The following is a 16,435-nucleotide window of genomic DNA, read 5'->3' as shown; positions in this document are numbered from 1 at the left end:
AGGTTTCAATTCCCTTTCCTGGGGATGAAAGTCAAACCTCCATACAATATTTTAAAATTTTTTTAAAAAAAATTATATAGTAGCCTTTAGGCTACTATAATAGTACAGTTCTTTCTAGCAGATGTCAGTGTGTGTCTGTCTGCCAGGGAAAATCCTGGGCTTCAAATTGGAAATGGCTGGAGCTTCTTGTCTGCAAACCAATCCCTGGCACCAGCAGGGTTCAGCATGGGTACCTGCTCAGCCATGGACCTCTGCCAGGTATTGCCCAGCTGAGCCTAAAGGGCCTCTGTAAGCTGCATCCTTGATGGGACTGCCCTCTGTCCATCCTCCCCCATGTGTGCTGGCAGGGAGCCCACACTCTGCTGTAGAGGATGGCATGGGGGAGGGGGAGTTTGCAAAAAGTTGCCTCTATTACAGCTGCCTAATGCCTTTGTACCCTAGTCATGATGTCTTGGACCCAAAGTCTTTGATTAAGGGTTGTCCTTCTGCCCTTTACTGCTGCCTTCGTGCCCAGCATCTTCTGCTGTTCGCCTCATTGCCTTGCTGGCTGAAGCTGGACATGCCCAGCAGTGATTTCACTCTGCTGCTCCCTCTCCCTTTTCTAGCATAAAGCTTTGCATGCACCATGTTGTGGCTATTAAATGTTCAGTACATTAACTTCTTGTAATATTTGATGATCTCAGTGCATAAACTCTCTTGTTGAGCCCATTCCACTGTTACTAATCCTGGGTGTGTATCTATTTTTGCGCACACGCTCCAACTTCTGCATTTCTAGGCCCCTTATTTGTGTCTCTCCCCACCCTAGCATTGCTGTCTGCATTCCCCCCACTCTTCCCAGCACTCTCCGTGATTCCATGGGGATACCAGGACCAGCTGTAACTCTAAACTCCAAGGTCTTTCTGCCTGCTGGCAGGAGTGGATGAGTAAGGAGTCAGAGGAGCTGAGTGAGCCTCCCTTGCAGCTCTCTGGCTTGCAGAGCCCGTGCTGTGCCAAGCTATAAAAAACCAAACCAGTCAGCATTTCTCATTTGAGTTGCAAGTCTCCCCGGCGAGATGTTTCTGCAGGGTAATGCAGCTGCCTCCCAGGAAACAATCATTCCCAAGTCCTTACACATGCTCCACTCCAGGGCTCCCAGCAAAGCATCAGTAAATTAATGGCTTGCTTGCTATTTCTTGGCTGCAGTCTATGTGACATCAGGGCCAAGACTGTATTTTTTACAGTGTGTTCCTATCCAGAGGCGCCAGCCTTGAGCTTTTTATTTATTTTTTTTTCCAGGTGTAGAACTGGGTGTTGACTCTTCTGAAAAATGCCTTTTCCCTTTGTTCTCGTAGAGTAGGTTGTGCTCATAAGCCCCAGAGAGAGGGAAGGGGGAGCAGATGCCTCGAGAACTGAAAATTGGCTACGTGATTAATATTAAAAATAAATAAATGGCAGGGTTTGTTGGATGCTGGAAGCTTGGCAACAATCTATGGAGTCAACTTCTGTGTTTAAACATACTGCACTATGACCAGCGATTCTCCACAATACAGTAGGATTTATTAATAGAAAATATGTTGAGTTCATCTTTGTACATGTTAGCAACATGTACAATGAAACACATTTTTTTTTCTCAATCTATATTGTTATAGTTCTTTTGTGTTAACTGACATAATCATTTATATTTTGGGCTTAAATATGTTATTTGTCAAAATGCACTTTCAGTGTTAATATACCTTTAAAATCATAGTTTATCTTTTAAATATTGAATTAATTTTTTTTTCAAATCAATATTGCTCATGTTAGTGCAAATTTGTTAATCTTGAGATAGGTTAACCATTCCTTCCAGACCATAAACAGCATTTAATAAAACAGTGAGATTTATATAGCTCTACACAGCTGAACAAGATTCTAATATGAAGCTTGTTAAAAAAAAAAAAAAAAAAAAAATCCGACATTTTACAGTACATCAATTGCATTTTTTTACATTTTTTTTTAACAGTTTTGCTTCTTCTCTATTTCTGTGTGTGTTCTAGTACAAGAATGAAGGGAACAACAATAGGTAATGATAATTTTCTCAGTATTAAAAAAATGCATCATATGTATTTTGCTCAGTATGGCAGCAGTGTTGGATTTCCAAGCCTGGAAAAGAGGCCAGGTAATCCAACAGCTTCTCAATACTCAGTACAGCAAGAGTGAAATGTCACCAGTCAGAGCACTTGCCACTACAGAAGAATGGAAACAAAACAGAACAAAACTATAGACAAAAGGCATTTTATATCTCTTCATCGATTCAGAATCTCTCACTTGAGCAATGGCCAACATTTGACTCCAAGTAATTCCTAAGAGGAGCTGAAAGGGGGCAATGTGGGCATTTTAGTAGTGTGAAGAATGGAAATAAATCCAACTTACAATAACCTCCTGTCCTAAGAACATCAAACATAGTGACGGATCCCTTCGGCCTGCTGGCAATCCTTCACCTGGAGAACTGCACCAGCCTGGTACTTATCAGGCAGTCACGAAGAATTTCAAGTCAAGAGTGACATTCTTTATTTAAAAAAAAGTTTTTATACTGAAAATGTGCTTTGTTCAAAATAGCACTGCAAATGTCACTTATTAAAATCAATGTATTAAAGAAAATATAAACAACCTGTGTCCAAAACTATGAATAATATCTTTATCTACCTCACTATACATCTGGCCCACTGTGCCCCTCCCACCCACCCTTTCTTTAATTTGTTAAAAATTTTTTTGCATGCGATTTTTTTTTTTCCCCCTGTTAACTACAAAGAGCAGATAAGGTTACATATCGTACACTGGGAAAAGCTGCCAAAAAAGTTTAAACTATAGTCCTAGATTACCAATAAGCCAATTCTACGTCACAATCCCCCCCTGCATCAACTACTGGGGCTGCATCCTACAGAGCAGGCGATGACTTGTGAGAGACTTCTCCCCCCTGAGCACAGCCATAAGTGTGCCAGGTGATGGTAAGACTATTACCATGACTAATCACAGAAATGTTTGCAAACTAAAACAAAGTCTTTAATTGTAATTTGAACAATTTACAGCTACTCCATTTGTGGTGGGTTTTATGCTCTGAAAACAGTGAACTGTTGTCTCAACCAAAATGAAGAAATGCTAGATTATTTTTTTTTTTTTACTTCCAGGAATTATAAGAGCTAAAACAAATATGCCAATAGTTCTGGCCTCCTAGCCTCGCCTCCTTTCTATTTTACACTTGTAAGAAAACAAAAATAATCTCTGTCCCTTCTATTTTTTATCTTTGAGGGTTTTACTTTAAATGCACATAAACGTGCACATAAATGGGTCGGTATCTTTCATATTTGAGAAATGTGTTTTGTGTATCTTTATCTTTTTTTTTGGTATGGGTTAAAATAAGTGATTGTCCTAATGGTTCAGGAGTTGGATCCTCCTATATTCTGAACAGTCTGGAGACTCCAGCCTTCAGCCTACTGGGTTGTTGTTTTTCACTCTCACAGGGAGACAGCAAGATCAAACTCTGCCTTCTTTGAGCACTTGCTGTTTGGTGGCTGGAGCATAATGAAATTTCCTCAAGAGAAGATCAGGAGATGCTATTTTAAAGAAAATGGCACCCACGGGCGAAGGAGTCAGTGAAAAAAATCCAATAGCCCCTTCCTTTGTGAGTATGTGGCCAACAGTTTTGAGTTGCTATCAGTGGTTAAGTAAGTGAGTAAGAGAAAGCACATACTGGAGTTTCCACTGTTTAAAAAAAACTGAAAATAAAAAAAAAATTGAAACTTGAACAAGGAAAACACTGGATGGAAAGAAGTCTTACACCACACAAACGCACACACCCAAACACATACACACGCACACACACAGAATACTATGCACACGTGGACACACACAAGTAAGAATGTGTATTTGTATGGTAGGTTCTTGGAAATAGACATTCTTAGCAAATATGGATGACAGATCAATTGTAATTTATTTTCTTTTAACACTGTATCATCATAAAGAAAACTGGTATAAATGAAAAAATCTATTTCAAATATCTACATCTAAAATTTTAGGCAGTGAAAAAGCACTTTGTTGACAAGGAGTGTGGAATGATGAATGTTAATTGTCAGAAACTGCTGAATGCCTTTTTTTTTTTTTTAGTTGCCACAAACAAATTCACATATCAGAACGAACAATACTGCTAAATATTCCTTTTGTTTTTTTGACTTTTTTAGATTTTTTTTTTTTTGTTAAAACGCACCGGGGAAAATAAAACAAAAAACTGGAAATTCATACATCTTTCAAAATTTGAAATTGAAGCAATATTTAGAACCATAGATGAAGAAACACTGTGGCATTGGTGTAATATACACAATGCACTTGTTGTTTTTTTTTTTTTATCTGTAATGTACATCAAATACTTTACAACAATGCATTAACAAAAGGCAAGAAACATCTTGCTGTACAGAGGAAACCCCAAATGCAACTTGAAGCCTAGATTCACAATGAATGAGGATATTAAACAAAGTGTGAGAAGCTGTTCCCCATAAAGTATGTACGCTGCTCAGTTACTTGTGCTTAACTCTTGACCCACATCCACTCTCATGTTCTCCCTCATTCCTTCAGCCACATTCAATAGACAGCACCAAACTTTAGACTCTACAGGACAACAGTAAAGTTGCCCCACACTGTAAAATATATATATGTATATATATATTTCTTTCTAATTACTCCCAGGTTTAGCTTTCGTATCTTTTAGCTTTCTAGAAAAATCTCTTAATTTTTTTCCATACCGGTTATCTGGGCCTTCCTATGGAACAGGCTTTAACAAACTAAATCTGCAGGAAAAAAAAGTCTTGTGGTATGCATGCACATGCACAGTTCCTGGAGCTTTTGTATCTGCCCAAGTCTCAAACCCAGGAGTCGGGAGAGGCTGGATAGTGGCTTGTTTCATAGTTAAGTTCACTATAGGGACGAGCAGCTGAATAGAAGTCGACGTAGTTGCCAGTTGACTTCAGTCCCAGGTGCATGTTGTATTCACTTGCAGGTGGACGGTGATGCACTTGGTCCTCAAAGAAGGACTCATCATAGTTTCTTGTTGAATTCTGAAACGGCTGATATGGTTCGTAATCTTTTCTGCTGGGCTCCTGTGGAACTGGCTGTGTTGAAACCTGAAAGAGTGACACCCACGGGTTGTTAGACAGAACTTACCTTGGGCAACAAGACAGAAGAAACACAAAGTCTCACCCAATGTTTACCATGCTGGAAATACAAAGTTAATCTCTGTGATCTTATCATCCCCACAAGGTTTTGCTTGGTAGTGAATTAATTCCACAGCTTTGCCTTGTCATTACATTTTCTTATATAAGATTGTTCTTAAATACATTTCTTATTTAATGTTACTGCCGGTTTGCCTCACAAGTAATTAAAATATGGATCTGAGCAGTGTAGCTCACAGTTATTTTTGTAACCATAATCTGTCCACAACTTTCTGATTATTTTGCAGATATCATGCAAACACTGGTGGCCAGAACTCAGCCTTGAAGAATCTGAGTGGAAGCTTTATATACTCCAAAGATACTAAACTTTTGCAGCTGCCTCTGCCACAAGTGAAATTTAAAGTGATGCCATACCCTTAGAACGATTTATAGTCTTCAGGGCACAGACATGAGAGAATTTCAAGCTAAGGACTCTGAAATGTGTTCTGCTTAATCATCTTCTTAACAACCATCTCAACACTACATGTTCATAGGATCATAAAATTGTTTTGGTTGGAAGGGACCTTAACGATCACCTAGTTCCAAACCCCCAAACTCCCCTGCCATGGGCAGGGACACCTCCCACCAGACCAGGCTGTTCAAACCTGGCCTTGAGCACTTCCAGGAAGAGACATCCACAGCTGCTTTGGGGAACCCGTTTCACTGCCTTACTCATAATGGAAATCTTGTGTTGTTTCTACATTCCAGCAAGTTGCCTTGAAGCTGAAATCATTATGATACACTATAATAAATCTCAGGCAGACCCTAAGCTAACTTTGCCATACATTTTTTTTTTTTCCAGATAGTCCTAGTAACTCTCTTTTTTAGTTAGGACTTAATTAAAATCTGAAATTTTAAAATATTTTCTAAGTAGCTTTTAGTGTAATATTATTATATTTCACTCTACCTCTTTTAAGTCTGGATGGACATGAATGCAACTGATACAGCCTTTCAATCCTCAGAAGGTCATATTGGGAATATTGGTGCTCAGACATCAGTGCAGATCCTGCTAACTTCCCAAGAGCTAATAATGCTTCTTCAAGAAGGAGGAACAGTGTACATGTATGTCCCCAAATCTGTGATATTGTTTCAAAGCCTGCCTGTATTGGACTCTGTGTAGAGTGGAAAAAGGGCCTCCGTGTCCTTTTATGATCCTACAAGTGATCTTATAACACTGGGTGCAATATATGAAGAGCAAAAGGGAGCATAACTACTCTAGTTTCTATTTTCAGTACTGATATCAAGGTGTATCAGACCTTGAGCACCTCTTTTTACTTCACAGATTCAAACACAGGTGTATAATTTTCAACACAGGAGAAAAGTTTTATACTATGCAACCTATTTACATGCCAAAAAAGTTAGAGATGGGCAATTTTTGAGTAGAAAGTAGGGGACTGAAGCAGTATTTTTGAGTTATTTCTAGCTAAAAACATTATTTCTGCTACGTCATTCATCAACTTGACATTCCATTGAGGAAGTAAGTGGGAAACAGTGGAAAATTGTTTTGGCTTTTGGTGGTTTTGTTTTGTTTTAGCTCAAACTGTCACCCCCCCCAAATCAAATTATCAAAATTGGCTGATCCATGACTGCAGGTAGATTGCACCTGCTGTTACAAAACCTCATACCCTCATCTTGTCTAAATCCTGTGTTAATTAGAAGGGCTGCATTTTTTTAAAATACAATAAACTCAGAAACACCTTCATCCACTGAACTGGCTCACACAAGGCATATGGTGCACCACAGGAAATACTGGATAATTAAAAGGCAAAACCCATAAAGACAAATGGGGGCACAGAGTATCAAAAAACTCTCTTCACCAAAAGTTTGTGGATTAAAACCAAAATATCAAGCTCTTCAATTGAGATTTTAGGTAACCGAGTAAGAATTCTCAGTGAAAACTATTTTTATCACATTCACTAAATATGTCTCATATCCTGTCTGATACTAGTAATAATTTTAAGTGCTTTGCTTAAATAGTTTCTGGTCTCATTTCTCCAGATGAAAAATACCGCAACTTTTGCATATTACACAGAGAAGTTGTGAAAATATTAAAGAGTTGTGATAACAAAATACAAAATAGTATTACACATAATGATGAAACAAAATTCTATGAGTACAGAAAAATATCTGTTTCCCAGAGGCTGAGGAAATACCATCCTGGAAATATCTGCTATTTGAATGCCATTTGTGTCAATACTGCAACTTATGAGCACATTAGCCTGGAACGCATGCTGCCAATTAGATTTTTGTAATGTCCACCTCATCCAGCCATACTTCCTGCTTTCTGGTTTTCAGGGACAGGACATTTGAAGAGTCCCAAAGCTGGAGACCAAATGGTTTGGATGCATACACAGAAGAAAGTGTCCTTACTGATGAAAACCTTTTTTCTCTTGTTCAAGCCCTGATACATACACTAAAAAAGAGCCAAGCTAAAAGCCTTGTTACAACCATGCTTCTGGAGTGACTAAATGGAAGATCTGAGGGCTTCTGCTACATGTAAGTGTAGTGTACATGTCCCTGCAAAATTTACAGGGGGATCTTTCTCCAGGACTGTTCAATACCTGAGTTTCTGATATGATACCTTAGCATGGGAGCCATGTGGTGTCAGCAGTAGCATTGAATTTTATGATGGGTATGCTGAGGTAATACTATGTGACTGGAGTTAACAAAATGCTTTGGCATGGGACATCATGAGACACCGGAGACAGCAGAAGTGCTCCTTAAAGTTAGTTGGCTTTTGTAGTCTAAGTCACATATCCACAACTTTAAAACCATTCAGATCTCAAGCTGCTTTGGATTTCATTATGAGTTACAGGCTTAAACCCCTTTGATAATTTTTGTGCATATGCAGTCTAAAACAGTAACATTTTATCTGCCTTACTCACCTGGTTATGTTTGATATCTTCAGCAGGGGCACCATACGAATTCCTGTATAAAGTTGAGATTCCAGTGTTCTGAGCTGGAGAGAGAAGAAAGGAAGGAAAAAGCAGGTTAACCAAAAACATACCTCTTTGGCCTCAAAATGAATTCTGAAGGCTTCATTAAATACATTATACAGCACTTGTTTCCCATATACAAAAATCTTTAGAAGCATCTGCAGGCTTCTATTTTCTCTTCCTCCCACTGAAGTCATCACCTTTGCTTTGGTGCATGTGCATGTACTTGCTATACACTAATTCACTGCCACACATGCTCTGTTATGTTCATACTAATCCAGTGTAGTTCACATATAGATCAACACAATAATTTCATACAAAGCTAGCAGCAGTTCATGTTATATATGGGATTTTGTATCACACTTACACTAAACAGGTAACAGTTGCAAATATTAAGAAACGACTCATTCCTTTTCACTTCATTTGGATTGTTTTACCAGACCCTGGATTATTTAGTTTACTGTGCTTTTGCTATATGGTGAAGTTATTGATAGAAAAAGCGATTCAATGACACTGAGAAATGACATGCAAAAAAGTAACATGTAGTTATACTGAAGAGGTCTTGCCAAAACAGTCTTAAATCCATGAACTTCAGTCAATCTCTCCTCATATGGCATACTACTAAAACACACAGACATAACTGAGCTATGAGTTTGAAATCAGAAGTAATTGTAAAGACAAGGATAGTATCACACAGTTTTGCAAACTTGCAAACTTATTGCAAACTTGATTTCCCACCCTACTCCCCAAAAACCAGGAAAAGCAAAGGATTTTCACTGCAAGCCTCAATTCACTTATCACTTTGGCTATCCAGCTGAAGCTTAGTTTGCTGGTAGAACTGCAACAATCACAGTCATTTCTTATAATCTGACAGAATACGAGGGTGGTATTTTGTGTGGCTGGTGTGCACTGGTCTTACAGGGCATGTGTTACTAATTTTCCAGTCATTGTAACCAATGATTTGAAGCCTTCATGAGAACTCTCACTGCAAAAGCACATTCCTGAAAGTAAAAAAGTGAGTAGTTGTGAATTGGGAGTCATCAGTAGGACTGAAACATGTTGCTCACTCAACTTCCCTCTGGTCTATGTGCAATGGGCAGAGAACCTGGAGGCACAGATAGCTGCTTTAAATACCTTTACTACTCAAAATTTTTGAGAGTGAGGACTGAGTATCAGAGGTGAAAGCTGGGCATGGGATCCATGCTAATCACACCACTTAGAAGAACCACAGTTACTGAAGAAGCAACCACTCTTTCTTCCTTTGGAAATGTGATGGCAGGGACCCCAGCACATAAAACTGCCTCTGTCTTTCCCCCAGCCACTGCACCCTCTCTGGAGAAAGGAATGGCACAGTCTTTAGCCAAAGTTGACTGTCATATGCCAATTCTGATCTTATCTGCTATAGGATCCATGGTGAGGGAATAATTTTTGTCAAAGCTTGATGCACTGTTCCACGTTGCTGCTTTACGGATCTCTGATGGTGTTTCTTGAAACAGGATAAAGACAGGGGTAAGGAGCCCTAACAGCTGAAAAAAGATTTTTTTTTTTTTCACTTAATAACCATCAACTAATAGGGATGAAAAAACCCTCGTTTTCTTAAGAGCTGGATGCAGTTACTGAGACAGTGTGTAATGCTACGTAGGAGATGGAGAAGAGCTCTGGAGGTCTCCAAGGTGTGCTGCAGGATCCTTTTTTCAAAGGTGGGAAGAATATAAACTCCAATAATAGGTAATGATTGGTCTTTTCCAGTGGTAGGTAGCATTAATTCTGACTATGTGCCAATAAGTGGTGACAAACGGCGATGACAACTGCTTCAGTAGCTTGTCTTCAGCTATAGATGTGAGCACCAAAGGGATGATCTGCAGAGGTTCTCTCTTCTCAGGCTGCATTTTGTCACCAGACTTGAATGATGTGAGAGACTTCACTGTTGTGTCTAAGTTTTTATATTCCAGCTGCATCCCCTGCTGTAATATTTGAAAATCTCCCTCCTGATCACAGTCTTTGGTAATAGAGGAGTCTGCATCAGAATTGTGATTTATGGTGCATCTCATGACAGCACAACTCCCAGCAGTACAACTGCCAGATCTTTCCTTGATACCATTTTTCAGTGCTGTTTTTCTGAGGTTTCTGCTTGTCCTATAAAGTGCCAGGAGAAGTTGGTTTATACAGACTCCTATCCTCAAGATATAAATATAGTGTTTCAGCTACCCATTTGGTGAAAAGCTATGTCAAAATAATGAGTGATATTCAGTGTCTTGGGCTCTCATAAACAGGACAAAAACCTCTCCCAACCATTTTTTTTTCATGTATATAAACTGTAAGATAAGCAGGGTTGAAGTTTCCCACATGCAAGTCTTCAGTCAGGCATGACTGAACACATTCAGTCCAGACAGGACCATGCTGTCCATGGCTGGATAATGTCAAGAACTGTGGTGTAAGAATCGTATTGTGTAAGGTGCAACGTGTAAAAGTTTTATGAAGAATATGATGGCAAATAGGAAGCTGGACCCGTGCTAATTTATATGTTGTTTCTACAGTCTTTAAGTAGCATCATGACGTTTTCATATTTTTACAGGTATATAAAAAGGCACATGGTACTTCTGTCCCACTAACAGCCACAACTATTATAAAAGCAGAAATAATCCAGAGGTGGTGCATAGCTGTCCAATGCACTATTGTGATGTTTGCCCTGGTGTGCTCAGACTTGTCATATGCCAGACTGAAGACTCAGTCTCCCAGACCACATATTCTGTGATGGAAAAATGGACAGTTTCAGCTTATGAAGATACCTGCAAGATCTGCATTGCTGATTTCACTGCAGCGATGTGGATACAAAGTCACAAGTTTAAAATGCAGTAAAAAACGCAGTACTATTTTCTTAATGCAATAAAAAGAAAGACAATGACACATCAAACGCTTGGAAATGAATGCCAAGAGTTCCAGAACAAGAAATCTTGGCTTAGTCTAGGGAGGCTGAGATAACTCTGTCTCTGGAGAAAATGTTAAGTCAAGCAATGTAGCTGCTAGCAATGTACGAAGCCCCACTCCAGTACCTGCTTCTGAACACGCAGGCAGCATCCCTGGGAACTCCATTCCTGCTCTGCCATGCTTCAGTGAGCAGTTGACTCTTGCTGTCCAAAAGCAGAGAGAAAATATAAAAGAGGGAAAATAGAAAGAAGGGAGGGAATGAGCTAGATGGACAGACAGATATTGTGTGGTTATTATCTGATTTTTGCTGTTAATATTGTATATGTAGCATCACAGTAAAACCATCAAACAGAGAGAAAGATAGGTTAAGGAAATAATTTTCTTTTTTAAAACATGGCAAGAGAAGGGAAAGGAGTATAAGGAGCAAGAGATAGGGAGCTCCCAGAAGCCACAACTCCTTACAGAGAAGTGAGAATTATACCTGCAGACCAAATGATAGGAGAAGTCATAAGTATGTGTGCATGCCTGCATTCTATGCATTTATCTAAACATCAGTATATGAGGAGGTACTTTTTATTAGGAAATACTGTGAAGGTTCTAAAAAGAGTACTATGATCAAATCGTCATATTTTGTGGTTGCATAACATAAAGAACATAATTGAAAAATATCTTCTCCTTTTCCCCTTCCTCAGTTTTCAAGGTAATAACTGGTTTAAAAAAAGCCAAAACATGTAGTTCCCTCCAGCAGTTTTTTGCAAAGCTGATGACAGCTTTGAAAATTATGTCACTCGATGGTTTATGTGACAATGATATCACTGACAGAAGCCATCCCCATATTTCCCAGTGACTTGATTCATGGCTTAACATTCAGCTTTCAGGTCTTGTAAGTGCTAATTCCGAACACATTTACAAGCACTTTTTCAATAACAAGGTGCTAGCCTTTGCCCTCACAAACACAGTCTGATAGCAAGAAAGGACAGCTCAGCCTGACAGGTAGTCATCCTCATCTGATATTGGGTAACCTGCTTTTTCTGCTACAAGCAGCAGGACTCTTTTTTCTAAAATTTAGCTCAAGACAGTAAGGAAAATGGTTCAGTGCCTCACAAATTCCAGCTAATAGGGATCATTACCTGTCACTACCAATGCCACCTTCCTGCATGGTGGAAGATGAGGTAAGGGCATGAGAAAAGATTACAGTGTATTTCGGTTTCTTAAGCTCAAGCAACCTGAGCATCTGCAGCTATTGTAGCAGATGATGGTGGTTGGTCGTGTTCTGAATATGAAGGGACCTGCAAGGAAGTTTTAACAGAAGTATAGGCAATTGATTCTCAATAACCAAAAGAAAACAGATTCATCAGAAGGTGTTTTTGCTGGTGGAAGTGAGGATACAGTGTGCAGACTGTGATGCATCTATCAGTTCAGCTAGAGGAGGAACAAAGTAAAAGAAACTTCAGAGCAGAAGTCCCATGGTAGTATATACATTAAGCTTATCTTCCCTTTTCTGAAGAAACACACCATGGCATAAACAATGTTATCACATGCACTTATAGCTCCTGGTTTTTTTTAAAGGCATATAATGGGTTTTGTCTTAAAAATATACTTTAGGTGATAAAAGTTTATTATTGGTTATTATTTTCTACAGAGAAGATGGATAGTAAATACACCATGCATCATAAACCTGTGAAGGGAAGAGGGCAATGAGAACTTGGATATTGTTCTTCTATTTTTTAGCTGTGAAATCAATATCAGTTACCATCTTCAGTCAAACTGTTTTCTTCATTGGTTCTCCATTTTTCCCAGAGGCTTCCTGACAACTCCCCACAATGGCAAGAGGCCAACATTTCTAATCCATCAAAACATCCTCATTTCAGTCCCAGCCAAGAGGACGTAAAATTTTTGAACTACAAACTGACAAGAGCTTTGGAGAAGAGCATGGAGACAGTCACAGATAAATTGGGACTACAGCTGTGGCTCTACATTCTGCATAGATTTGTAAGTCAAAGGAATCTTTGTGTAACACATCAGTTGGGCACAAAATTCAAGAGCAGCTCAAAATACGTATATGCCAGGTGGAACCTGAAAAAACATTTATCTAAGTCCCATAGGCTCTGTGTATGTATTAGCTCCAATGCATTATCTGATGCCCGCAGTGAAATACAGGCAGTGCAGTGAACTTGCTACCTGAACTTATATTAGACCATCCAAGTAAAGTCAAAATGTCTCACAATTAAAATCACAAATAAAATCACAAATACTGATTTTTTTTATTGTTCTTTAATGAAGTACTTATTTTATGAGCAGCAGGTATGTTACACAATGTTAATGTTGAATGTTGTTGAGACTCCTGTTAACTGTCATTTCCTTTTTTTCGTAAATGGTGTTTCATTTGAGCTCAGACCAAATAAGCGAAGATTTGGTGGCCTGAAAGAGACAGAAAGTCATTTGTTAATTTTATAGTGATTTGTAACATGGTCATGTAAGACTGTGAGATATTATTAAACTTTTCAAGTTGATTTTGGTTTTGATTTTTCTAATTGAGCACTGTAGCTGGGAAAAACAGTCAATAGCTGAGCAGGACGGTGAGAAATTTGAGTTCTCTAAAAGCCCACCTGAAAAGATCAATAAGAACAGACAAAATACAAGCAGGTATTAAAGGAAAAAAATGATACAAAAATTGAAGTGGAGCAAAGGTTGCTGGGGAAGCACACCCTGAAAATTATATTAAAAGAGAAAGGAAACAACAGAAATGAGAATGGGAGAAGAAAAACATTACAGTAAAAGCTAAACTGAAAGGAGGTGGGAAAAAAGAAAATACCATTTTTTTTTTCAAAGTATGGAGAGAGACATGATTATCTGAAAGAAAACACAGATTTTCCACACTGAAACCCTTTTTTTGTTAACTTTCTTATATTACACCATAGTCTAAATTTGTAGATACAGCTAGAACAGAATACTGTTTCTGTCTTTTTAGCCTGCTGCTCTTACTCCAGAGATTTGCTCTTCATAGATCCTTGACAAAGTGCTGAAAAAACCCACAGCCCTGCTCTTCACAGACACATAAGTAAGGACCACTGAACTGTTTTAGAGAACTACCTTGTGCAGTGATTACAAAGGAGTCAAAATATTAGATATATAAAATGCAGTACCTTGACTGAAGCTGCTGCAACCTCGGGTAGTACGCTGCCATCCAGACACTCCTCATTGCTTGGCTTTCCAAATGTTCTTCACTGTCATTCCTCTTCTTCAGATTTTCACTTTCATGCTAACTAATGTTCTGTGTTGCACTTTCACATAAATTCAAAGGCTGGACTCCAGGCTTTGATGGCACAACAGTGCATAACACAGCAGATGTAGTGTGAGTATCACCATATCCTAAATACATCCTTGAAAGCTAGCATGGATGGCCTGACACAGAGTCAGCATGCTGCTGGTGTCCCCAGTGAGCTGAGGAAAACAAAGAGCCCATTTTGTATCCTTTGAGCAAGATCTCTGCTGAGGGTGTGGATAAAGGTAATAGGAATTTGGAAAGTGGGGAGTGATTCCTCACTAATTTTTCGCTTGCCCTGGGGCAGCATTTGCAGGAGAGGACACCATGATGATCAGCACTGTATTAAGGTAGGAAAATGTTCAATAGAGATATAAGCCTGTGCAGTATTGATGAAGACCAACAAATATTTTACAAGAGAATGAACAAAGAGGTGCAGCAGTAGGCAAAGCACTCATACACGGAGAAAACTGTTCTACGTACATCAGCCCTGCTGAGAAATAACATGGACAGACTCTACAAACTTGTTACCAAATTTCCTAGAACAACTGACTAACCAGTCAGTTAACCAAAATAAACTAACCAATCTTGGAAACCTATTTCCTGCAGAAGAGGGATGCTAGGGACCACCACATATGTTCAGCAATTTTCATGCTTCAGAAACAATGCTATTTAATACAACATGGATTTATTCACTTACTTCTGAAAGGAAAACAAAATTAAAAAGAAATGTAAATACTTCTCGATCCTTTCCTCTCTGAAGAAACATGGTCTCCACAAATAATTTTGTAGGGTGACACTTTCCTAAGGTACAATACCCAGTCAAGCCCAAAAAATCAGTGGTCAGACACAGCTGACTTTTAGATATACTGTGGAAGCATAATCTTACCTGTCATGGTGTCTTTCCTAGAAGTGTGTTCTCCCTTACTTCCATGGTAAGTGGCGTTGGTTCCAGTTGATTCATAGTCTGTTTTTCTCTCCTTTAGGCTGATCATTTCCCGAGGTGAGGCTGGGGCACTTGCTAGATCACAAAAATGGATTTCATGACTGAATGTAGTGTTCAACTCTAGAGTAAACATTTTAGTAAAGTTCGTTGCTGAAAAGACCACTAATTTCCAACCGTGTGGAAAAACCCTCATAGGATGGTTTCCTCCCTCCTCTGTTGAAAATAAACAAACCCGTTAAATTATTCTAATGGGGATGGGAAGAAAAGAAAGGTGTTATTCATAGAAAACATACAGCAAAGACTGTCTAATGCTCACAGGTAACTCACACAATTTCTCTCTCTCTCTAAATATCTATGTATGAACAACTGCCATTGAAGGTATCATTATAACTAAGCCCTTCATCATAGTATGGACAAAAGGAGGAAAGTATGAGGTGACCTGGATAACTGCATTTGTACTTATTCCAATGCACTGGAAACTGTGAAGGTGATCACTGCCACTGATCATGAAGACTTAGAGCTTGTGGTGCTTAGTAAAAGGAGAAAAGCAGAGCTAAAAATAATTGTCTTCAAGTAAACTGACTTCAAGTAATTTAGGTGTTGATAGATACAATGCACTTTCCCTGCTGTGGACAGGGGAAGATGTACAAGGTGATTAGCAGAGCACTCCAGAACCTTGTGAAAGCACAGATGCACAAAAAGTGGTGATGCTTACATCTACTTCCTCCCCTGCCTTCTCCCAGATATTTGGCATGTCAAAAGAACCTCAAAAACATAACTGTCCTGGCTTAAAAAAAGGGAAAAATAATTTTTAAAGAATGTAAGCTTCACTTGTGAAGCTTGACCATAAGTTCTGTGTTTCAGCATCTCACAACTCTGTTGCATATTTCTAACTTATAAGTCAGGAAGCACCTGTGCTTAACTGAAGAGTGTGGAAGCACAAGTGATGACAAATTCTGCTTAGATTGGTTCTGCTGGTCCAGATCTCTGAATTTACAGATTAAATGTGGGACAGGTGTTTTTTCTTATGAAGTCATTAGAATTGGGGATTGCTTCAACAACTGCTTGTTAAAAGTAATGTAATTCTAAAGCTCATAATCCAGCAGATATAAGGAAATATTACATTATCAAATCAGTAAATGGC

General features: G+C 38.8%; 1 protein-coding gene across 7 annotated transcripts in view; it reads right to left on the bottom strand.

Annotated features, from left to right (window-relative positions):
* Positions 1-3,119: 3,119 nt before the first annotated feature.
* Positions 3,120-16,435, bottom strand: part of CTNND2 (catenin delta 2) — a 630,944-nt gene continuing 617,628 nt past the window's right edge. For 4 of the 7 annotated variants that reach the window (XM_071736667.1, XM_071736668.1, XM_071736674.1 and 1 more), the window contains 4 exons: positions 15,235-15,366; positions 11,206-11,283; positions 8,102-8,175; positions 3,120-5,129 (listed from right to left, as the gene is read on the bottom strand). In XM_071736667.1, coding sequence (XP_071592768.1) covers positions 4,869-5,129; positions 8,102-8,175; positions 11,206-11,283; positions 15,235-15,366 — 545 coding nt within the window. In that variant the 3' untranslated portion in view covers positions 3,120-4,868. Of the gene's footprint in view, positions 5,130-8,101; positions 8,176-11,205; positions 11,284-13,418; positions 14,525-15,234; positions 15,367-16,435 lie in introns of those variants that run through there. The other 3 variants (XM_071736669.1, XM_071736670.1, XM_071736673.1) reach the window with 2 other exon arrangements.

Source organism: Heliangelus exortis, chromosome 2 (assembly GCF_036169615.1).
Source record: "Heliangelus exortis chromosome 2, bHelExo1.hap1, whole genome shotgun sequence".
In the NCBI taxonomy this organism is placed as follows: domain Eukaryota; kingdom Metazoa; phylum Chordata; class Aves; order Apodiformes; family Trochilidae; genus Heliangelus; species Heliangelus exortis.
The sequence above is the reverse complement of the archived record's forward strand: the minus strand, read 5'-3'. Positions and strand labels throughout refer to the sequence as shown.